This window comes from Pelodiscus sinensis, chromosome 3 (assembly GCF_049634645.1).
Source record: "Pelodiscus sinensis isolate JC-2024 chromosome 3, ASM4963464v1, whole genome shotgun sequence".
In the NCBI taxonomy this organism is placed as follows: domain Eukaryota; kingdom Metazoa; phylum Chordata; order Testudines; family Trionychidae; genus Pelodiscus; species Pelodiscus sinensis.
The window spans coordinates 41,723,540-41,748,111 of NC_134713.1; the positions used below are offsets into that span (position 1 = coordinate 41,723,540).

Here is a 24,572-nt window from a genome sequence, read left to right on the forward strand (position 1 = left end):
CTCCCACCCCAAGTGACAGAAATGTACTCTGATCCTGGATTGAGGATATTAGAAAGTATTCTATCAACCACCTGGTGGCAGCAAACCACTGGGACCAGAGAACATTACAGGCTACTGAGCCAGAATTCAGGGAGCTTAACTGGCACTTCCATCTTGTCCTCAAGGAAGGAAAAAATCAAACAGACGATGGGAAGTAACTGGCTAGGCGGCAGTATTGCTAAAAAGAATCTGGTGGTTATAGTGGATCAGAAATTAAGTATGCACTAACAACATGATGCAGTTGGAAGAGAATACAAATATCATTCTGGGGTATATACAGAGACATTCATACATCAGACACAGGAGGTAATTGTCTCACTCTGCTAGGTACTTGTGAGGCCTGGTGTGTACAATTCTGGGTGCAACACTCTAAGAGCAATGTGGACTAGCAGAGTCCGGAGGAGATCAACAGCAATGATAACAGGTTTAGGAAACCTGATCTAAGTGGAAAGGGGGAACCTGGCAGACTTCAAGTTGAGGACTGTTATAAATGGGACTGTCATCAGGTGTTCTGCATGCCCACTGAAGGTAGAACAAGTAGCAAGGGATTTAACCTGCAGCAAGAAACATTTAGAAAAATTTTCATAACATCTCTCACCTAACTAGAAGGATAATTAAGCACTGGAAGGAGGTTGTGGAACTGAGGTTTCTAATACCAGCTTAGACTAATAACCTGCCTGGGATGGTTGATGTACTTGGTTCTGCCTCAGTGCCTCCAGGTCCTTCTAGCCCACCTTTCTCAGATTAATCCAAGGAATGAACTGGAACTGCAATTAACATAAGGCAGGTGACAAAAGACGTGAGGCAAGGTAGACAGATCAGCCTAAAACTTCTCTTGGATGAAGGAAATACAGTGTCTGGTCAACTTCAGGCTGGGGAGCTTCCCAGAAGAGCAGGGAATCCAATGGCAGGCAGGGCACACTATATTGTAATGAACGTGCTCCCCATTGCACTTCAATTGCCCCATAAACTGGTTATCCTTACTAAGCAGCATCTACATTCCTACCCTACAACTGTTGCAGAAGTTGAACAGCATCAAAAGGGAAATGGGGAAGAGATTTCTTTACCTGTGAAATGGGCCAATCATGGAACAATGTGATAGCATTTTACAATATGTGACTGTACCTCACCCGGCAACACACATGAAATCCCGCTGAAGATGTGTTTTCCATGAAACTGTAGTAGGAGCCAAACATGGTTTGGGGTAAGAGATGCATGTCAATTTTTAATCCTACCCCTGTATGCCTCATCTGTGTCAACAACAGCAGGAACATTGGATGAATACAATTCCTAAATTCATGTACAGTGGACAAGTTTTATAAAATGTGTAGAGTATATACTTTAAAACTAGGGGACGAAGCAGCAGTATCAGGTTATTAAAATCATGGAAATATCTAAGCTCTGATGCCCACTTAAAACTTGTTTCAATTGTGTAGCCTGTAACATGATCAACAATTGTGATACAAGGATACAAAATTTTAAATTGTATTTTAAATTTAAAATACAAATTTTAAAAAGAGGCAATACTACCACATATGAATTAAAGTATTTTATTAGCTTAGAAAAAGTCTTTCATATTATTGTTGAGTGAATATTTATGGAACAAATTAGATATGACAGTAATATACTAATATGTTATATATTGCTTCTTAAGATAGTTAATACAAGGGAGCAAAAGGAGATACAAATTTGATGCAAATACAGAATGTTTGTGTTATACAAAGCCTCCAGCTTTTAAAATTACCCATTTTTCAGGGATAAGTCCACCATGGAAAAGCTAAGTGCAAGCTTGAAAAAGAACCTTTCATCCCAGTGAAGTCTTATCAGAATTGTGGAGATGGCAGAAAACCCTTATACTGGTGAAAAATGATCCTGGAGGCTTCACCACCTTCCCCCCCTCAAATAAATCCAAGTTTTCTGGATAGATGATGTGTGTGTTCATTTCATTAACTTGGAACAGCAAAATAAATTTAATAAAACTATATTTACTAAATGCAGACAAGCAGTTCAGAAATTAATATTTGAATATTGTGTTTTGTATTTGTTATCTACATCTCAATTGCTCCATATTGCTCAGAGAGCTATGCCATTCAAATGGGATATAGCTTTATCTATTCACTTTACCAGCCCATGTACATTCTAAGCAATTTCTTTCAGTTTAAGTGTGAGTATTTGCTAGCATTGAGCTCATCACTGCTATTTTAACCAACCACAGTAATTTGTTTACATATTAAAAGTACATTTGGAGAACTCGCCTCACAGTCTCCACATATTTATCATCCGGGACAGGTTTCCTCTGGCTGCCAGGCTCCAGAAATTTCTTAATTGTGGGGATATTGCTTATTCTTGCTTTAAAAGCCTAAACGAGAAACATTGCAGTGAGACATTTAAAGTTCAGAAAGCGAGAGAAAAAATTACATCAATTTGTGTAAAAGCAAAGAACCTGACTGAAGAGGAAAGTGTTTGGTTGCCATTTAGCTCTAAGAATGCCAGAGATTAAGTGGGCAAGATGGGTGAGGTAGTATATTTCATTGGACCAACTTCTGTTGGTGAAAGAGACAAGCTTTCAAGCCACAGAGTTGTTCTTCAGGTCTGGAGAAGATAGTACAAGTTGGACCTCCCTGGTGCAGCACTCTTGGGACTGGAGCGGTCCCGGGTGAGGAGGTTTGCTGGACCAGGGAAGGACTCCTACCACCGGCCCCCTCAGACTGCCACTCTACCCACTGCCAGCTCCTTCAGCCTACCCTGCTGGACAGGTGACACATCTGTCCTGGCCCCACTGCCAGCCCCATGGCACGCAGCCCCAACCCTGCTGCTGTGGCACCAGCCCCGCTGCCGGGCCGACATGAAGCCCTGATTGGGCTGCCGGCCTGCCCTGGCTCCAGCTGAATTGCCACAGCCCCAGCTTAGCTGCCATGGCCCCAGACAGGCTTTCCCTGCTGGGCTGCTGCAGCCCAGCCTTGCTCCCTGTTAGGCTGCTGTGGTCCTGTCCCTGCTGCAGAGCTGGCATGCAGCCCCAATTAGGCTGCTGTGGCATCAGCCCTGCTGCCCGGCCAGCATGCATGGGCTGCCCTGACCCCAGCTGGGTTGCCGGCTGCCCTTGCTTTGCTACTACGGCCCTGCTACTGCCACTGGGCTGCTGAGGACCTTGCCCCGCTACCATCAGCCTTGCCATGCGGGGGGCTCTCAGCTGCTGGCTCACCAGCCCCGGGACTCTCTCGTTCAGGAACATTCGTGGTACCACAGATGTTGCTGGAGAAGAGAGCCCTGGTTTAGGGAGATGCAACCTATAGTTCTCAGCAACCAGTTCAGGATTCCCAACACACTGGATGTATGCTTCTCATGCTTATCACCTTGTATGGCTTTATGGTTAGCCACCTAAGAAACCTCAAGAGATGATGACCTCCTCTAGGAAGGCTTTTCAGGGCAACCATCCCAGGAAAGAGTATTCTCACCTTGAAATGTATAAAGAATGTTTATTATGCACCTGCAATTCTGCATTATTCAGGCAAGAACAAGTCACATCTTATGATCTCTAGCCAACATCTATTGACTAGCCCCACAAAACTGAAAAGGAAATGAAAAACCGTCGTACAGAATTTCAGCCAAAGTACTGATTTCTATAACAGGAATCTCATTCTCTATTCATTTTTAATCTCTAGCATTTATGAGAGAATTTTCCAGAAGGAAGGGACTAGAAAGGAAGGCAGAGTAAATAAAGAGTCCACAGAATGACAAAGTTGCAGAATCATTTGTGTTTGTGCAGTGTTTTGGGAAAAAAAAACCTTGCTATATGTGCAAAGGTTTATCTGTCAAGTGGCTCTGTCACATTTTTATCGAGTGCTTATATTACTTGTTAGTGTAGTTACCTGTAACTGAGGGAACTCTGAGAGAACACTGGAATTCTTCTCCTCTACCATTAAAATGGCTTCAAGCAGATGAACATCCGCCCAGCTGAACTGATTACCAACAAGAAAATTTTGTCTATGGTCTTTTAAAACCTGCAAGATATAAAATATATGCACAAAGAAATGCCAGTCTGAACACTGGGAACTCTGACTGGTACCTTTCAAACTGCTCAAGCCAATGTCTAGTGACTGAGACCAGTGGTTTTCAAACTTTTTTTCTCATGACCCAGTTGAAGAAAACTGTTGATGCTTGTGACCCAACATAATTTGACTAGAGTGTGGGCACCAGGATGGGACTGAGGACGAGAGCTTTGGGGCATAGGAGGGGACTCCGGCTTTGAGGGCACCAGGGCTGGGGCTGGAGGGACTTACCTTGACCAACTCCCACTAAAAGACACATCTGGGGGAGGGGGTTAAAGGAGGCTTCCTGCCTCTCCTGGCACTGCAGACCATGCTGCTTCCAGAAGCAGCCAGCAGCAGGTTCCTAGCCAATGGGAGCACAGACCTAGAGCTCGGGATACGGGCAATGCACAGAGCCCTGCGTGTTCTCTCTCCCACCCCGCACCTAGGAGCCAGACCTGCTGCTAGCTGCTTCTAGGGCACAGTGCAGTCTGCAGTGCAAGGACAGGCAGAGAGCCTGCTTTAGCACCCCCTCTGATCACCTGATCCCCATGCAACAACGAGACCCAGTGCCTGACATTTCACAACTCAGTACGGGGTCACAACCCATAGTTTGAAAACCACTGCACTAGCCTACTCAATTCTATGGGCATGTCTATACTACCCTCCTAGTTTGAACTAGGAGGGTAATGTAGGCATACCGCACTTGCAAATGAAGCCCGGGATTTGAATTTCCTGGGCTTCATTTGCATAAGCGGGGCGCCGCCATTTTAAAAACCCCGCTGGTTCGAACCCCGTGCAGCGCGGCTACACGGGGCACAAACTAGGTAGTTCGAACTAGGTTTCCTAGTTCGAACTACCATTACTCCTCATTCCACGAGGAGTAACGGTAGTTCGAACTAGGAAGCCTAGTTCGAACTACCTAGTTCGTGCCCCGTGTAGCTGCGCTGCACGGGGTTCGAACGAGCGGGGTTTTAAAAATGGCGGCGCCCCGCTTATGCAAATGAAGCCCGGGAAATTCAAATCCCAGGCTTCATTTGCAAGTGCGGTATGCCTACATTACCCCCCTAGTTCGAACTAGCGGGGTAGTGTAGACATACCCTATGAAACTTGCTAGACCTCTTTGCAGTTACCTTTTTCTACTGTGTAACAGGAATAAGTGTAGCTAGGCCATAGGAGAAGCCAGTTCAATTCCTGTTGTGCCATAAACATCCTGTGGAAGCCAGGTGCATTGAGAGGGACTTAGATGTTGCAATGTTGAGTGACACATAAAAGTTGTAAGTAGGTAGGATAGAGGGGAAAAAGTCATCTCAGGAATAAGAATGTGACTGACAAAGCCAAGTTAGGCATGTAGGCTCCTAGACAATGCCTGGGCAGAAAAAAGTGCCTTAGAATGTATTCCACAAAGTCAGCTAGCCAGGAAGCTGCCTAAGCTAGCCAAGAGGAGATGCTTATGAGAAGGGTGTCTCCTACACCCTTCCCTCACAGAGCTAGTCACCTAAATGACGGCTGCAGGGAGGAACCTCGTTCTGCTTGCAATTCCCAAACTGGAGAAGACAGGGGTTCGGTCACTTAACTTGCATGTGGGGCCTAAAACAGAACTGGAAAAAGAGAGTAGATGCTTTCTTTAGAACCATGTCTCTAGTTATTTGGATACTCACCTAGGACATGGGAGATCCCTGGTTCAAAATTCCCCAATTTGAATACAGATCCGCCACCTTTGGGAAGCACCCTAACCAAACATTCTGAACTGGGATTCCCTCAGTCTGTCCTGTTGAAGTTGGTACACATTAAAGTAAATAATAAGTGGGCCAGAGACAGTTAGAATATTTCTTCTTCAGGTGACAGGAGTAGGTTGTGCCCACAAAAGCTCATGATACCATCTACATGTTTTGTTAGTCTTTAAGATGCTACTAGACTATTTGTTGTTTTTTAAGTTTTTTCTATAACTGACTAACTTGGCTACCCCTCTGAATATTTTATGTAAGTCAGTCAGTCTAGGATCAAACTTAAACATTTTTAGATCTCCAGGACTGGCTAATAATTTCTGTTTAATATCTTCTATAGTTAATGATGGAATAGAAGATATTTCACCACTGTAAAGATTGAATACATCATCCAGCTTCATTACCCAAATAAAACAGAAATATCCAATTACTCGCCAACTTGACATTGAGCTGTGTTGACCACTACTTGTTGGGCCCGACAGTCTAGCCAAATACATAGAATCAAAGAGCAGGAAGAGACCTCAGAAGGTCATCAAGTCCAGCCCGCTGCCCAAGGCAGGACCAATCCCAACTAAATTAACCCAGCCAGGGCTTTGTCAAGCCGAGACTTAAAAACCTCTAGGGATGGAAATTCCACCACTTCCCTAGGTAACCTATTCCAGTGCTTCACCACCCTCGTAGGGAAATAGTTTTTCCTAATATCCAATCTAGACCTCCTCCACTGTAACTTGAGACCATTGCTCCTTGTTCTACCATCTGTCACTACTGTGAACAAGTATCAGAGGGGTAGCCATGTTAGTCTGAATCTGCAAAAGCGACGAGGAGTCCTGTGGCACCTTATAGACTAACTGAAGTGTAGGAGCATAAGCTTTTGTGGGCAAAGACCCACTTCGTCAGATGCATCTGACGAAGTGGGTCTTTGCCCACGAAAGCTTATGCTCCTACACTTCAGTTAGTCTATAAGGTGCCACAGGACTCCTCGTCACTTTTACTGTGAACAGCTTTTCTCCATTCTCTTTGGAACCTCCCTTCAGGAAGTTGAAGGCTGCTATCAAATCCCCCCTCACTCTTCTCTTCTGCAGACTAAACAAACACAAATCCCTCAGTCTCTCCTCATAGGTCATGTGCTCCAGCCCCCTAATTATTTTGGTCGCCCTCCGCTGGACCTTCTCCAATGCGTTCACATCCTTTCTATAATGGGGGGCCCCAGAACTGGACACAATATTCTAGATGTGAACTAACCAGAGCCGAATAAAGGGGAATAATCACTTCTCGGGATCTGCTGGCAATGCTCCTCTTAATGTACCCCAATATGCCATTAGCTTCTTGGCTACAACGATACATTGTTGACTCATATCCAGCTTCTCATCCACTGTAATCCCCAGATCCTTTTCTGCTGAACTGCTACTTAGCCATTCGGTCCCCAGCCATGCTTGGGATTCTTCTGTCCCAAGTGCAGGACTTTACAGTTGTTCTTGTTGAACCTTATCAGATTTCTTCTGGTCCAATCCTCTAATCTGTCCAGGTCACCTTGGAACCTATCCCTGCCCTCCTGCATATCTACCTCTTCCCTTAGCTTAGTGTCATCTGCAAACTTGCTGAGGGTGCAATCCATCCCCTCATCCAGGTCATTAATAAAGATGTTGAACAAAACCGGTCGAAGAAGCACTTGAAGCACTCCGCTAGAAACCGACCACCAACTTGACATCGAGCTGTTGATCACTACTTATTGGGCCCGACAGTCTAGCCAGCTTTCTCTCTATCTTATAGTCCATTTATCCAACCCATACTTCCTTAATTTGCTGGCAAGAATATTGTGGGAGACCGTATCAAAAGCTTTGCTAAAGTCAGGGTATATCACATCCACTGACTTTCCCATGTCTACAGAGCCAGTTACCTCATCATAGAAGCAAATCAGATTGGTCGGGCACGACTTGCCCTTCGTGAATCCATGTTGACTATTCCTGATCACTTTCCCCTCTTCTAAGTGCTTCAAAATGGATTCCTTGAGGATCCCCTCTATGATTTTTCTAGGGACTGAGGTAAAGCTGACAGATCTGTAGTTCCCTGGATTGTCCTCCTTCTCTGTTTTGAAAGATGGGCACCACATTTGCCTTTTTCCAGTCTTCCGGGATCTCTCCCGCTCTCTACAAGTTTTCAAAGATAATGGCCAAAGACTCCGCAATAACACTTGCCAATTTCCTTAGTACCCTCGGGTGCATTAAATCTGGGCCCATGGATTTGTGTATGTTTAGCTTTTCTAAATAGTTCCTAACTTGTTCTTCCCCCACCAAGGGCTGTCCACCTCTTTCCCATCATGATTGACAATTATCAACCTTATTTCATATCAGATCTATACCCTTGCTAAGGCTCAGTTTATTTTGCTATACTTGAATAATTGCTTCTTCACTGTCTTCAGACCTCTACTGGCCATCATTTTTTTAGCTGCTGTTCTCAATTATCTGCATTCCTTAACTACCAACTGATTTGCTAATAGCCTCCCCATTTTTCTATTTGTTTTATATATAGAAGTTTATTATTTCACTCAATGTTTTAACCAGGTTTTTGAAGAACTATTCAACCTAAAGAAGCCTTCTTTCAAGATTTTGGAATAGGAAGAAAGTGGGTAGGAAGCATCTAACAGGATTTTTAGTAAACTTCCAACTATTCACATTTTTATGTTTTATATTTTTCTTCCCACTCAAGTTTGTTCTTCAGCTTTGGGAAATTGGTGCTTATTGTCTGGGACTATATTGTGTTTCCACATAAATTAAGCTGCAATCACTTGTACTTAGGCAATCATCTGTTTTTAGTAGAATGATTTATTCCTCTATTGGACAGAATGAAACCTTTTATAGAATTACCCCTAATAACTTATTATCATAAGGCATTGTAATCTATAATTTTTAGAAACATCTAGTGATGTTTTAGTAGTGGCAGTATGTCCTCCAGCTTGAAATGTCCCAAAACACAATTTTCTGTCTTAAACATTATAGACAGACATTTAGGTACTTGTTTCTTCATCTGACTTTGGGTTGAGCAATCTCCTGTTAGTATCTTGCTGTGTGATTTACTTGTTAGAACGTTGATCAAAAGCAGTCCCTATTCTTCTGAACTGTAAACAACTTTATATCTGATAAAGGTATGCAGAGTGTGCTCATTCTATGATCTTACCTTGCATCAATACAGAGCTCTGAAAGGTAACATGAGTGAAGAAATATATTTTGCCACACACCTTTTCATAGACTGGGAAGTATCTGTTTGTGGCCTTCTGGATTATTACAGTGTGCTGCTTCTCCTTCTCTTCGGATGATAAAAAAGGGCACATTAAAATTAGCCCCATTAGGTCAGTTGTTCCTTCCACATACATGTCAATCCTAAAGAGAAATACAGATTATCAAAGTGCACTTTTATTTAGGCATCATACGTACAGTATGATGGGGGCTAATTTGGCTACGACAAATCAGGATAGAGATCTTGGAGTTATCGTGGACAGTTCTCTGAAAGCTTCCACGCAGTGTGCAGTGGCGGTCAAAAAGGCAAATAGGATGCTAGGAATTATTAGCAAAAGGATAGAAAATAAAACCCAGAATATCTTACTGCCCCTGTATAAAACTATGGTACGCCCACATCTTGAATACTGTGCACAGATGTGGTCTCCTCACCTCAAAAAAGATATTTTGGCCTTGGAAAGGGTTCAGAAAAGGGCAACTAAAATGATTAGGGGTTTGGAACGGGTCCCATATGAGGAGAGGTTAAAGCAACTTGGACTTTTCAGTTGAGAAAAGAGGAGACTGAGGGGGGATATGATAGAAGTATATAAAATCATGAGTGGTGTGGAGAGGGCCTATAAAGAAAAGTGATTTGTTAGTTCCCCAAACAGAAGAACTAGAGGACACCAAATGAAATTAATGGGGAGCAGGTTTAAAACTAATAAAAGAAAGTTCTTCTTCACACAGCACATAGTCAACCTGTGGAACTCCTTGCCAGAGGAGGCTGTGAAGGCTAGGACTATAATAGAGTTTAAAGAGAAGCTGGATAAATTCATGGAGGATAGGTCCATAAAAGGCTATTAGCCAGGGGATAAAATGGTGTCCTCGGCCTCTGTCTGTCAGAGGCTGGAGAGGGATGGCAGGAGACAAATCGCTTGATCATTGTCTTCGGTCCACCCTCTCTGGGGCACCTGGTGCTGGCCCCTGTCGGTAGACAGGATACTGGGCTAGATGGACCTTTGGTCTGACCCAGTACGGCCGTTCTTATGTTCATCAACAATCAGCCTTGTTTTGCTGTAGTAAAAGTGTAATTTTTTTCCAACAGGAAAAGCTTCTCCAGTTTAAAAAGGGAATTTGGTGTTCACAAAGAGGCTGTTGGTTTCATCCTTTGGCCTGGTCACTGATACTCCTCTTACTCCTACAAAAATAGGGTCCTGATTTAATTGTCTTCTAAGCATTAAAGCTACGTGAGCTTTTAACAGTAACACTACTTCCACCTTTCAGTTTGCCTTAAAGGAAGGACTGCAGGAGACAGGTACTCAAAGCCTGAATATCCAGAATTCCCAGACTCCAGAGAAACAGATCACAATTAGACTGGTAGACACATAGGATGTAATTAGACTGGATGTAATTTCAAATAAAACCAAAAATTTCCTAGCAGAGACTAAACACTCTCCCCCCAGCTACTAAATTAATACTTGAAAATATACTCTTTATATTTCTGCAATGTAATGTGATGCCACTTGAAGCCAACACCACACTATGAGAAATCTGATTTTGCAGCAATAGGAGTAACATTGAAATTCTGGTTACCCATCAAATTCTGGTGGCTGCCTAGTCAAACTGCTTAAAATTGGAGCACAGCAATCTACCAGTTCAGATCTCAGTTAGCTATAAATAATTAGAATACAATGAATTAGTGGGCCATATCTGATCTCAATTACACCAATGTAACTCCATAGAGCAGTGGTTTGCAACCTTTTTAACCACAAGATCACTTCTTCGATTTAAGTGAAATGTAAGATCTACCTCAAACCAAAATACTCTTGCCCGTCTACTTTCCCCGTCTTCTCTGAGGTCTCATCCTGCTCCACCCCTTCTCCGAGGTTTCACCCTGCTTACTCCATCCCCCTTCCCCCGAAACACATTCACTTTCACCAGGCTGGGGAAGAGGGTTGGGGTGCAGGCTCTGTCTTGGGCCAAGGGGTTCAGAGTGTGGAAAGGGACATCTTGCAGGTAGTGAGGTGCCGTGGGTTCTGGAGTGGCCTAGGGGATAGGGCATTTGCCTGGGGAGTGCAAGATTGGGGGCTTGGGTCCCTCCCCCCCAATTCCCTCCACCCTGGGAGCAGCTGGACAGCCAACACAGGCTGCCCCAGGGATGAAGCCGATGCTTGCCTTAGGAAGGCAGGATAAGGGACCTACTGAAGGATGGGAGATGGGCTGGGTTCTGGAGTAGCCTAGGGGATAGGCCATTTGCCTGGGAAGCACAGGGTGGTAGGCTTGAGTCCTGTCCCCACTCCACCCACCAGCCAGCACAGGATAAGAGTCCCTCGGGAAGTGGAGTGAGCTCTGGAGTAGCCTAGGGAATAGGGCACCAGTGTCTGGAGCACAGGGTGTGGTGGACTAGAGTCCCTGGCCCACACTCTACCCACCCAGGCAGCAGCCAGACAGCCAACACAGGCTGCCCCAGGGATCAAGCTGCCTCCCATATCAGGAAGGCAAGATAAGGGATGCTCTGAAGGTGGGGTGGGTTCTTGGGTGGACGAGGACATAGGACATTTGCCTGAGGAGCACAGGGTGTCAGGCTTGAGCCCAACCCACCCTGGGAGCAGTTGGTTAGCCAGCAAGGCTTCCCCAGGGATGGCTTGGGCTCTTGCATTAGGATGGCTGAATAAGGGACTCATTGGAGGTAGGTTGGATTCTGGAGTGGCTTGGGGATAGGGGTATTTGCCATGGGAGCGCAGGGTGGTGGGTTTGCATCCTGTCCACCCTAGGAGAGGCTGGACAGCCAACCCAGGCTGTCCTAGGGATGGACCTGGTTCCTGCATTTGTAAAACAAGGTAAGGGAGTGGGCGGGGTAGGATCTCTAGTGAACTCAGGGATAGGACATCAGCCTCTGGGGAACAGGGTGGTAGTGGCTGGGAAGCCAACACAGGCTGCCCCCAGACCCAGAGATGGAGAAGGCTCCTGCATTAGGAAGCAAGATAAGGGCACCTATGAAGGTAGGGTGGGTCCTTGGGGGACATAGGGCACTTGCCTGGGGAGGATGGCAGGGTTGTGGGTTCAAGGTTCAAGTCCCACCCTGGAAGTGGCCAGACAGTTTCCCCAGGGATGGAGCAGCAGAGCCAAGGAAGGAAGGCCCACCCCTGAAAGCAGTTGGCATGTACAGCAGTGACTCCATGTGCTGCCCCTCATCTACAAGCACCACCAACTCCACTGGCCATGGTTCTCCATTATTGATCAATGCGAGCTGCAGGAGCAATGTCTGCAAGCAAGGACAGCATGTGGAGAACCCTTGCTCTGACCATCTCAGGAGCTGCAGGGACATGCCAGCCACCTCCAGGAATACAATTGCCACAGGGATAATTACTCCAGCCATGACAGGTTCAGCATTTAGAACTCACTACTCAGTGAATTAAATTTAGGCATAAGAGAGAAATGAAAGTTATGAAATGCACAGACTAGTCAAACACTAAAAAGAAACCACTTTGCAAGCAGTCAAAGTGGTAACACCCCCCGGCCCCCCATGTACATGTTGGGTCAGGAGATTAGCCCCCCATGTACATGTTGGGTCAGGAGATTAGAGGGAAAGACAGTGTGTGTTTGTGAGAATGACAGACACACACACAGTGTGTGAGTGACAGAGATTTGCATTGCCAAGCTCCCTCCATCCCCTTCTCTCCGTGTGGAGACAGGTACAGGAGTGGGGGGAGGGGCGACACCCTAACATCAGCACTCCCCCTTCTCCCTCCCATACCCTGCACAGCAAGCAGGAGACTCCCAAGGGGCAGCTCCAAGGCAGACAGCAGGAGCAGCAGGACAGTGGGGGAAGGAGCAACTGAAGTTCCAGCACTTGATAGCTTCCCAGCCAAACCAGTCAAGATCACTTCTCAGAGGCACTAAGACCTACTGGTAGATCCCGATCTACTGGTTGGTGACCACTGCCATAGAGGCACCAACTTATGTTTGCTAGATAGCTTTAGTTGTTAATCAGCTGGTTACTGCAGAAATTGTGTATGAATAGTGCTGTTACATACAGTGCTCTCTCCTTCAGGTCCTTTCCATAGAGGTTGTATTTTGCTGCTAGGTAACTGAGAATCGCTCTGGTCTGCACCATCTTCATCCCGTCGATTTCCACCAAGGGCACTTGTTGAAAGAGCAGGGCTCCATCTTTGCAAAGGAAAAGGAAACAGTCATATAGTCCCACCGCAATTTTTTATACTGACCTGGAACTGGAGTCCAAAGACACTCTGGTATATTTCTAGTTGTCTTCAGAAAAAGTTACTTTGATAATAAAAATTGATGTGAACAGTCAATGGGAGATGGTAACAAAACTGTAACAGTAGAGACACTCAAAAGAAAGATATTAATTACTGGAAGGACCCCAGCTATTTTCATAGATGAAGGAAATAAAATTACTTTGGTTCATCAGACTTGGCTTTGAAGATAAGAAGTTCTCCCTCAGCATGCCAAGGCTTGATTGTACACATCAGCATTTTTGATGGCCCTGCAATACTATGGAGAAAAGCTACTTTAAATATTTCAGTTTTGTTGATACTTTTAATGTTAGAGGTACACCCCAAATGCCAACATTTAAAGAAACCTAAATAATGTATTTTCCCCAGCAAAGTGGGAGAAGAGGTAGAAACAGAGGAGAGGCTGTTAGTATTATTCAACACAGGGGCCTTTGAATAGCCAAGAGATTGTATTTAGATACTGTGTATGTCTTTTGTACTATGCTTTAATCACATTAGGATTAAACACCAGTGAAGTGACCCAAATAGATAAATTGCTCAGAATTCTGATTAAGCTTTTTTATTAAACACAAGATTTCCTAGGAAATAAGATGTTCCTCTGAAGCATAGAAACTTAAAACTTTCTAGCATATGCAACTGTAGATGTGGAACTTGGCACAATGTCTGCTGCTCTAAGCTTTTGCAGGGAGCTAAAGTTCATTCACTTTCATATACTTTGGATGAGTTTCAAAATATTAATTTATTCTAGGGCACTGCCTTTCTCATGAATAGGAAAGTATCTTCAATTGTGACATTATACAAAGTTAGAGTTATACTCTAGAGTTAGGCAAATATCCAGGAGACTCCAAATGACTAAGATCAGTTCTAAGGAGAATGGCAAGCTTTGCGAGCCAAACAAGAAAAAGTTACTATGTCCAGTTTCAACTATAAATGAATACTAAAAATAACAGAGCCTGATTTGCCACTTGGCAGCATCTCACACAGATTTGAATGACTATACAAGGTGCAAAAAAGGGGACAATCAGGCTAGCTAGAGTGACAATTTTGGATTCACTCCTTGTATGATTTTTGCTGTGTCAGAAAGGATTAATGTCCATTAAATGACACTAGCTGATGGGGAAAGGAACTGACAATAGGATGAATTTGTTTCTTACAGATTATCCTTTAGAATTTACATAAGGCTATTAATCCTCAGCAAGTCACTGTGTCTGTCTGAAGAACATCCTTGTCAGTGCAGGGCAACCTTCCCATCTACTGAGGACAGTACTTCATTTCACCTCGCTGGTGTGTGCATGGGAAGGAAGCAATTCACTGGTCCCAACCTATCCAATCATCCCTTAGCCCTCCTTCTTCTCGATTAAGAAAAACTTGGTCAAATCTTTCAGATTTAATTTTGACTCACCTTGTAAGAGCTTCTCAAATTGTTCCCTTGTTTCCAAAAATTCTTCTTGAAACTGAAAAAAAAAAAAAAAAGAATAAAAGCACCACCTAGGATATTAACATGTTTTTTCCCCCAGAGCTGTATAACGAAGAGGTCAGTCAAGTGTGACTTCAGGATGGTTACTTTATGGAGAGGGAAAGTAGAGAGGTAGGTACATGTTATGGAAGTGCTCATCCAAGCTCTTTCCTATCAAGAAATTAGAAATCTTTCATCACACTAAAAATGATTATGGCTAACATCTGATTCCTTCCATTTCACTAATTCAAAAATGTAGTGAAATGCTTTTGTGATGCAGTTTAGTTCTCTGGCAGAGAATTATCAGTTAGCTGAAGCTGAAAATCTTGCATAGGAATCACACTGGTAAAAACAGAACACCATAGAAGTAGAAAGACGAGACCAAACAAAAGATAAAGCAGACAGGTGGTAATCCTGCCTGCCCCAGATTGTGTATATGTTATCACCATAACTGATGAGCTCGATATTAAACATTTCACTGACAAATAATATAGTAAATATTCAGATCAAACTTGTTCTTAGGCATAGTTTAAAAGTGGGTTTCAAAACATAGTTCACACCCCTTTATCTACCTAGACTAAAATAACATCTAATGCTGGTGTTAAGAACTGCTGTTTTGTTCATACAGTAAATTCCACTTTATTTTTGTGTGTAACTAACACAGCTGTAAGGTTGGCCTATGAGACAGGTATACACACAGGTCAGGTTATCAAAACAAACCTCAACCCCAGCGGCTGCTAACAACCAACGAATCGATTCCATTTTGCCTCTCCCATTAAAATAGCAAAGTTTGGGTATTCCAGTCATGACGTCAAATCTTTGGTCACCTGACAAATAGACAAAAATGAAGAATTACTATAAGGATCTCCTGCAAGTTACTTTTAGAGTAATGGTTTGCAAGATACCTGTGAGAGATGAAATATTTTCTCTAAATTAATTCAGCATCCCTCTAAGTACTTTTTTTCCTCTTAAGTGAGCTGTTTTCCAATGTATATCATTTAATTGTGCCTGAGTCTTTTCATTCCAGGAACGTCAGAAAAAGTATCAGCTACATAAGCATTGGTTTCCAAGAGCTGGAAGCTGCAGCAATGGCTTTAATATGTATCCATCTTAGTAGTTTGTATTAGGAATGTAATAGTACAGTCAATAGTAACCTTATAGGTTAATGCTATAGACTACATGCATTTCCCTCCCTTCATCCTTGCCAGCAAATTTTTTAGCAGGCTGGCCAGCAGCCCAGCTCAGTTCTGGCTCGCACCAGGTCCAGAACCTACTCCTGCTCCAGCTCTGCATTTCAAGTATATTAGCAGGCAGGCAGCCTGGCTCAGTTCCGGATTGTGCTGTGTCCAAGAGCTCAGACCCACCTTAGGCAGGAACTGCTGCCAACACATGCTGCTGCCTCTTTATCAGGCAGCAGCAGCAGCACCGGGCAACAAGCAGCCAGTCCACAAGGGGAGCTGGTTTTTAAACTGGCTCCCCTCGTGGATCAGCTCCCACCTGATACCCTGCACTGCTGCCTCTGATGCAGCGGCTGCCGGCCCCGCCCCCGGGGACTATAGAATAGTTGACTAACCGACAAGAATTCATGAGGTTACTCGTCTATTCAATTAACCGATATTAAACATCCCTAGTTCGTATTCCCACCCATTACAACAATTCAAGGAATTTTATGTGGCAAGCAAGTGCATTAGTAAAGTTCCTAGCAGATTTCCCTGGCACTTCTCCCTTTTGGAGAAAACAAACGAAAAATCAGTAACTCTCCTTGGGATGGAAACTTTGTGCCAAGTGCCCACTACTGTACAGTGGGCTCTCCACATACATGCATGTATAAAAATTAGTCATCCTATATTAGATATCTCTACAGTGAACTTGATAGCATGGATTTCTCTTCACTAAATAATGTGAAGTCTTCACATTACACTACAAAGAAGTGTTACACAATGCATAATCTTAATATCAGGTCTTTGTAAGAATACTTGAAGAAAAATCTCATATCCAGAGATATATTTTTTTTTATGACTGGCAAAAAAGTATTCCAAGGAATGCATGGACAAAGAAAGTCATTGAGAAAAGGTGGTAAAAATTAACACTGTCAACAAAAGCAAGTAGCTCCCACTGCTAGTTCAAATAAACCAAACACCATAAAATACTAATGCTTCAGTAATTTACACCAAACTGATGGTAAAGTGCATAACAAACTGCCCTTCCCTCAAGTTCAAGAGAGACCAAGTGATTATAACAATTTACTGAAAACTACAACAGGATCTAAATATGATCCTAGCCAACAATTGCAGCAAGTAAGTAAAATCTTCCTCCCTCCTGGATGGTCCAGCAAGGCAAACTGGCTGCAGTCAGATGAATCTGTTTCTCTAGCTAGAGTTTGTCAAGACTGCACCACACAAAGAAGGTCTTAACTCACTCATACATACTGTACTCTAGGCCAGCGGTTTTCAAACTTTGAGTCACAGCTTGTAAGGGTAAGCTGTTAGCTAGCCGCAAGACACTTCACTTACCTAAGTGTCCACTGGCATGGCCACTCGCAGCTCCCATTGATTGGGAACGATATACCGCGTCCACTGCAAGCAGTCATGCCTCTGAACACTTAGGAAAATAAAGCATCTCGCGGCCAGCTAGCAGCTTAACATTACAAGCCGCAACCCAAAGTTTGAAAACCCCCTACTCGAGGCTATGCGCACATCCTGTGACAAGTACATACTCAGCAAATCCAGATATTCCTAAGCATGGCTCCCCCACTGCTGGAAGATGTTAAATATATACTAAAAAGATTACAATTAATTTGGATTGCCAACTTTCTAATTCCACAAAACAGAACACCTTAGCCCAGCCCCTTCCATAAGGCCCCGAAATCTGCTCACTACATTCTCCTCTCTCAGTGGCTCACTCTCCCACACCCTCATCCACTTTCACTGGGCTGAGGCAAGGAGTTGGGGTACAGGAGAGAGTAAGGCTGGGTATGAGGAGCTTGAGGTGCAAGAGGGGGTAGGACCAAGGGATTTGCAGTGTAGGAGAGGGCTGTAGTTTGTGGGGCGTAGGGCTCAGGCATATGGTTGGGGCACAGTGTGGCCTCTGGTGGCTTCCTGACAGCAGTACAGCAAGGGTAAGGCAGGCTCCCTGCCTGTCCTAGCTCCATGGTGGGCCCCAAAAGTACCCAGATCTGAAGGCCCGGCCTTTGGGCAAGGCGAGCAAGGCAGCTGCCTTGAGTCCTGAGGCTCTGTCCACTTTCAGGGCCCCGCGCTGCCCAGCTCCCAGCCCTGCTGCTCAGCTTGCTGTGTTGGGCCCCGCACGCTCTTTGGCCAAGCCTGTAGGTCTGGCAGCTAGATGACAGAGAGGGAGCTCTGCATGCTGCTCTTGCCCATGGGCACTGTCCCCCACCAGCTCCCATTGGCTAGAAACCAGCCAACAGGAGCAGGATGAGAGCAGCATGCAGAGCCCTGTGGCCCCACTCCCAAGTAGGAGCTAGAATTTCTGGTTGCTTCTGGAGTGTACCATGGTACCAGCTCTGCACTTTTAACAGCCTGGGTCAGTGGTAGTGACCAGAGCCACAAAGGTCCCTTTCCAACTGGGCTTTCCAGTAAAAAACCAGACATCTGGTCACCCTACCATTAAAAAACAAGAAAAAGAATAAAGGTGCCCCACCCCAGGGACACAGGACTGTCTCAGGGTGAGGCCTGTATAGAGGTTCCCCAGGTCCCTAGCTAGTGGGAAACTAAAGAAATAAATGATCACTAGATTCTATAAAAATCAGTTGGGAAAATAGGTTTAGTGCTCTAGATTAGTGTTTCTTAAACTGTGTTCCAAGGCACACTGGTGGACTGCAAGGCAGTCGGAGGTGTGCTGCGGAGAACAAGAGTTAAAAATGGCTGCCCCTTTTTGATCAGTAACGTTCCCCTCGACCCTATTTTTCTTTTTTTTTGCTCAATAACTTTTCCCTGGCCTTTTTTTTTTTTCCTCAAGAAATCCTTGGTGTTTCTCATAAAAATTATTGTTTGGTGTTCCTTCATCTTAAAAAGTTTAAGAAACACTGCTCTAGATGTTTCTAAGTTAATAATCACTAAAAATCATATCAGAACCAAAGCACGGCAAGATGGTAATCTGAAATATGGGATTCCCTTACTACCTATGTACCCGAATCGCATATTAACTAAAGATAAAAGCTGTACGTCATTAGAAAAATGAAAGCCTGGGAATATATTTTCTAATGCTCTGGAACATGACTTTCTTGCTCTTGGATCAGCATTCTCTCACACTGGTTAAGACTTAATATAAAAGGAGGTGGATATCTATCCAGTGTAAGTATGGGTTCATGAAACTGGGTCTCATAGCTCTCTCTGAACAGTTCTTATAGCAGCATGTAACCTTTCAAACTTTTTATACTGCTGACCTAGACTATGCTGCCAGGAGAATGACTTTTTTATTATTATTATATGCTAAATTAGACTAGTAGTGTTTGAATCTCAGGAGGAGCTGAATTCCATTCTGCAACTGTAAGCCAAGAGAGTTTTGAGTTCTAACACCACCAGTAAGTCAGCTAAATAACTGCTCTCACCAACAGAAGTTGGTCAAGCAGAAGATACTACTACCTCAATCATCTAGACTCCTCATTCTCCTGGGACCAGCATCAACAAAGTAAAGGACTGTGTAAAGGGAAGTCTTTGCTGATGTGGAAGATGCTTCCATCTGTAAGGTGCTTTCTCATCCTCAGGTGTAATGATCTGGGAAAGCGTATGCTGGCATGTGAACAGCAGACTACAGTTTTCTACAGTGCAGTGTCCCTAATGAGTAGGGAAGAAGTGGCCTTTGAACCAGCTTGAAGATAGCTGTAGTACTGCACAAACAAGTGCATGTTAGTTAATTGGCATAAAAACAAAAGCCAAAGGCCAGAATCCAGTTGAACATTGATGACCCAGGAATAAAAGTGACTGAAGTTAGCCAGCCAGTGCAAACACAATCCGGGACCTGCTCCTACTCTCTTAATCAGTACAGGATGAATCTCTCTAGTCTGGCACCGTAGGGACCTGACTCATGCTGAACCAGAGAATTTGTTGGACCATGGGAGATCAAATATTAACTAGTAGCATTACCAACACTTCTACTGCTTACTGGGCTCTTAGGGTACGTCTACACTGCATTCCTCTTTTGAGAGAGGAATGCAAATGCAGCTGAGTGAAATTGCAAATGAAGCGCAGATTCGAATTTTCTGCGCTTCATTTGCATAATGGCGTCCAGGCATTTTTTCAAAATATCCTATTTCGAAAGCAAAATTGCAGTCTAGACAGAATACCCTATTTTGAAAAAAACCCACGTTCTTTTGAAATAATCCTTACACCTCATTTTTAAAGGAGTAACGGTTATTTCAAAAGAAGGTTTTTTTCTTGAAATACCCTATTTAGAAGAAAAAACACAGTCTAGAAGGGGTTATTTCGAAAAAAGCACCTGGATGCCATTATGCAAATGAAACGTGGGAAATTCAAATCCACGCTTCATTTGTCATTTCACTCGGCTGCATTTGCATTCCTCTGTCAAAAGAGGAATGCAGTGTAGACATACCCTTGGAAAACATTTAGGGGTTAAATTAGAGCTAAACAACCTGATAGAATACCAAGAACCACGACTAGTGGCTGTAAACAAACTTTATGGAAACTTAGCCACTCCCAGGATAAGCAGACATTTGGCTTACTAAAATCATGCCTGACCATGGATGCTGCCAGACCAGACTAGAGAGGTTCATCAAGTAGTAGAAACACTGGCCATTAATATGTACAACCCTAATATTGCAGCTTTGTTTCAGTGCACAACCAGCAATTATTCTACCCCCTAAGATAAGCAACATGCAGAAATATAAGTCTTCACTATTTATTGTTTCAGTGTGTTATAATGGTCTTTATGGCAGTGATACTCGGACCTCAGTGGTTCAGGATCCAAATTAGTAATCAACATTACCCAAAAGAGCCACAATAGTGTGAATTAACTGTTGCATTTGCTATAGTACTCTTCATATATAAACAGTATGATAGGGAAAATAGTTACTATTCTTATAGCAAATAACTTAATTGGTTAATAAGACATTAAGAGCATACTGATGGATTAATAATTAAATCAGTGTTTTAATATGAGCTCCAAAGAGCTGCACAAGGCAGATTAAATGGACACTTGCAGCTTGCAAGCTAGTCTGTGCATCAGTGACTTAGGGTGTAGGTTGTAATACAGATAAAGACAGTTAAAAAATAAAGTTTTTTTTTAAAAATTGTGTTATCAGATTAAACAAATTTGTTTTTCCTAAAGTGAACAATGAGACTTATGCACACATAGGGAGTAATTAACAACCTTCATAAAAAAGGGTTTAATTTTAACATGTTGTTGCATAAATTGCTGGTTTCGTCCCCTTGGAGGCTAGTCTGATTTACCCCAAGAAGAGAGTCACACTTTCAGGCTGGGTCCAACTCAAGTTTATTGGTTGCAACCAAGGTACGGCTAAGGAACTCAATGTTCAAATCAGAGCCGACCCCCAACATCTCATAGGCAGGGGTTTTTATAGGGTTCACATCTTTCCTGGTTTAGGTGCCTTAACATGATAGGTTACTTCATCTTTGACATTTAGCATTCCTATAGGTCAGGTTAATTTTCCAAATGAGGTTAAATACAGTGCCTACTTGCTGAATAATGGGCAAGCCATACTTCCCTTTTTCCTTTCCTGCTTGAGCCGGTCACAAGTTTAAAGGATGTGGAATCTATCCATATCTCTACTTAACAGAAGACTGGTTTCACTTCCCCTCGTCTCCTTATTATAAGTTATTACCTGTGACAGGCCTTGACCTTTGTCATGTCTTACTCCTATACAAATAGCAAATATATCTAAGCATTAGCAATGTATGTATATTGCACGTGCCCCTCATAGGGGAATCAATGGCTCCGGGGGATTTGACTTCCCTTTTACACATCAATGTCTACATGGGTGAACAATAGAGAAAACAAACGGTTTCAAAGTGAGGAATGCTAGCTTCTTAAAAGACAGCCTACACTTAGGGATGTTAAATTTAGATGAATGGGCTGATCGAATAATCGATAAGGGCGCCTCCAGCATTGAAGCATAGCAGCAGCCCTGGGGCTGTTGCTACGCTTCAAAGGCTAAAGTGCTGATCCTGTGCTTCTCTAGCATTTCAAAGCAGCAGCGCCACATGGAGTCCCTGGTCAGTGGGGGAGTCCCCAGCTGAGTCCAGGGTCTACGCGACACTGCAACTTTGAAGCACCCCGGTCTCTCTCCGCCCCTCCCTGCCTCTGTCTTGTAGAGGCAGCAATGGCAGAGGAAGCAACTAGTCGACTAGGGATCCCTACTCACAGTTTGATCTGAAAGAATCCCATGGATTTCAATAGACTTTGAATCAGGTGCTTAGCACTCTCAACACAGTACAAGGTAGGCATGAAAGCACATTTGCTGTGTAAAATAAAGTTACATGCTGGAGTGGGCAAGAGGCATCTAGCGAGCCGGATCTGGTCCACGGCTCCCTGCCCAGCACACTTACTACAACAGAGCAGCTGTAGCTAATTTCTCCGCAAGCTGGGCAGGGAAGAGAGAGCTTCCCACACTGTCCTGGCCCCCTAGCAAACACCCCAAGCTCCCATTGGCCAATTTCTGGCCTATAAGAGTTGAGAAATGTTGCTGAAGGCAGGGGCAGCTAATGAAGTTTCCTCACTCTCCCCTCACCCAGCAAAGCCACTTGAAGTGGCCCTCTCTGCCCGCACCCCAGCACACTGGCAGAGAGTTTGTTTCAGGCTGGTGGAGAGCTGCTGTCTGAAAGCCAGCTACATAAGCACCTCCCAGCCACAGCCTGCCTCTGGCACCCTGGCCCCTCTCTTCCCTTCAGCTATCTGGCCCAAGCCACCACCCAAAACCTCTGTATCTCCTCTCCCCACCTCCTCCAGTCACTACTCCCTCCCAAGCCCTGCACTCCCTCCCGAACCTTTCCCCCAGGCCAGAATCCTCTCCTGCATCCATAACCCCTCCCTGCTCCTGCCCTCCCATCACCACCCAAACCCTCTGCATCCTCTTTCCCCACCTTCTGCAGTCACCACTCCCTTCCAGACCCTGCACTCCTCCCCCAGGCTAGAATCCTCTCCTGCACACATACAGCTCCTGGACCCTGCACCCAAAGCCTCTGTCCCATGTCACCACCCAAACCCTTTCCCTGCCCCTTCTCCCAGGTCACAACTCCTTCCCAGACCCTGAACCCCCTCTTACAAACCCTTTCTCCCAGGCCAGAATCGTCTCCTGCACCCATAACCCCTCCTGGACCCTGCACCGCAAGCCCCAGATCACAACCCCCTCCTTCACCCAAACTCCTTCAGACCCCACACCCTCTCCTGCACTACACTCTTCTATCCCAAGCTCCCCTTTACACCCTACCCACTGTACCAGATCCTGTGCCCTCTACAGAAATGAGGCCCTTGACCACTTACCAAAATCATGGAATGGCCCACCCAGTTACAGGCCTTATTTAGATAGTATGTGTGTGTGTGAAGATGCCTTTTCCCCAGCTGTTAACCTGATTGAAAGCTCTTCTTGGTAACAACACAGACACAATATTATCCCTTAGCTTAGGGGTGTGGAACCTATGGCCCACAGTCCAGACCAGGCCCATGGCTTGCCTTGATCTGGCCCACAAGGCTCAGTGCGCACACTTCTCACAGCAGCACCAACTGATTCCCGCTCATGCTGGATCCCTCCTGCTGCACTTTAGCCTTTTAAATGCATTGTCGACAGGTTCTTAATCCATTTAAAAAGCAGAGCTGCAGTGGGGTTAGCTCCTGGGCCTGTGCCAGCCTCTGTCCATAGGGAGCTTGGACCCCTTGTAGACAGGGGCTGCTGCTACTGCTGCAAAGCAGCCTCTGCCCACAGTGAGCCAGGGCCCATCACAGGCAAAGGCTGCTTCATGGCAGGCCCCACTGCCTCTGGCAGGAGGAGAGATGATGGCACCACAGAGCTGGTGCTGGAGGGGAGGGGGGAGACCGGCTGTTAAGCTGGCTCCCCTCAGCACCAGCTTCCCCTGCTGCTGCCTCTGATCCAGAAGATGAACCAATAAGCTTTGCCTTATAGGTTAATCCTATACTTTTTCACATCTCAAAGTCAGTGAGGGTGGTCCTTCCCCCCCCTCACACGTCTCACTTGTGTGTGGCACCCCACTGATTCTTCTGTGGGTCAGAGTCTCTGATCCAAAAAAGTCCCACACATGCCTTAGCCTGAACTCAGCAGGACTTTGGATCTTACAGTGGTTGCAAGATGTGATGGCAGGACACCAACAGGGTTGAAGTCAGGGGTGGGCAAGGCAGCCTCCAGGGCCCATCAGGGTCTGTGGGTGGGGGAGCCCGCAAAGTCTCCTGCCCCCCCCCCCCCCGGCTGCTTTCAGGGGTGGCTGCCATGGGGCGAATGTAACGGGTGAGAACGAGGTAACGCGGGAGACGCTCTGGGAGGCGGGGGGGGGCTCGCGCCAGGGTTGCGCGGTTCCTTCCTTCAGCTCCCCCCCCCCCAGCCCCGCGGCGCGTTAGGGCGGCTCGCTGAGAAAGGGCATTTACACCTCGGGCAAGGCGCAGGCATCAGCCCCAGGGGCACCCCACGCTCCGCGCACCAGCTGCCCGGGAACGATCGCCCTGCGCCCAGCCCTGCCCACAGCAGAGCCGCGGCGCGTTTACACGGGATGAAACCAGGCCTGGTACCGGGGAGGGGGCACTGCGCGCGTACTTACCAACGCACCTCCGGAGCCACGGCCACCGACCTTCCCCCCACAGCACCCACCCCTCGCGCCTCCAGGCGTACAACCTGCCCCGTGGGCGGGGCAAGC

General features: G+C 45.2%; 1 protein-coding gene across 1 annotated transcript; it reads right to left on the reverse strand.

The window, feature by feature from the left end:
- Nucleotides 1-1,573: 1,573 nt before the first annotated feature.
- Nucleotides 1,574-24,572, reverse strand: LOC102456353 (glutathione S-transferase 3-like). The gene is made up of 7 exons (XM_006137750.4): nt 24,477-24,572; nt 15,439-15,545; nt 14,665-14,716; nt 13,044-13,176; nt 9,030-9,171; nt 3,909-4,040; nt 1,574-2,398 (listed from the first exon to the last, which is right to left on the reverse strand). The coding sequence occupies exons 2-7, from the start codon at nt 15,523-15,525 to the stop codon at nt 2,270-2,272; spliced, it is 675 nt and encodes a 224-aa protein (XP_006137812.1). The 5' UTR covers nt 15,526-15,545; nt 24,477-24,572; the 3' UTR covers nt 1,574-2,269.

Coding starts and splice junctions, on each gene's coding strand:
- LOC102456353 (XM_006137750.4), bottom strand. CDS start 15,525: ATGACTGGAATACCCAAACTTTGCTATTTTAATGGGAGAGGCAAAATG. Junction 9,172..13,043: donor GACCTGAAGGAGAGAGCACT/GTATGTAACAGC, acceptor ATTTCTCTTTAG/GATTGACATGTATGTGGAAG. Junction 2,399..3,908: donor CAGAGTTCCCTCAGTTACAG/GTAACTACACTA, acceptor TTTCTCGTTTAG/GCTTTTAAAGCAAGAATAAG.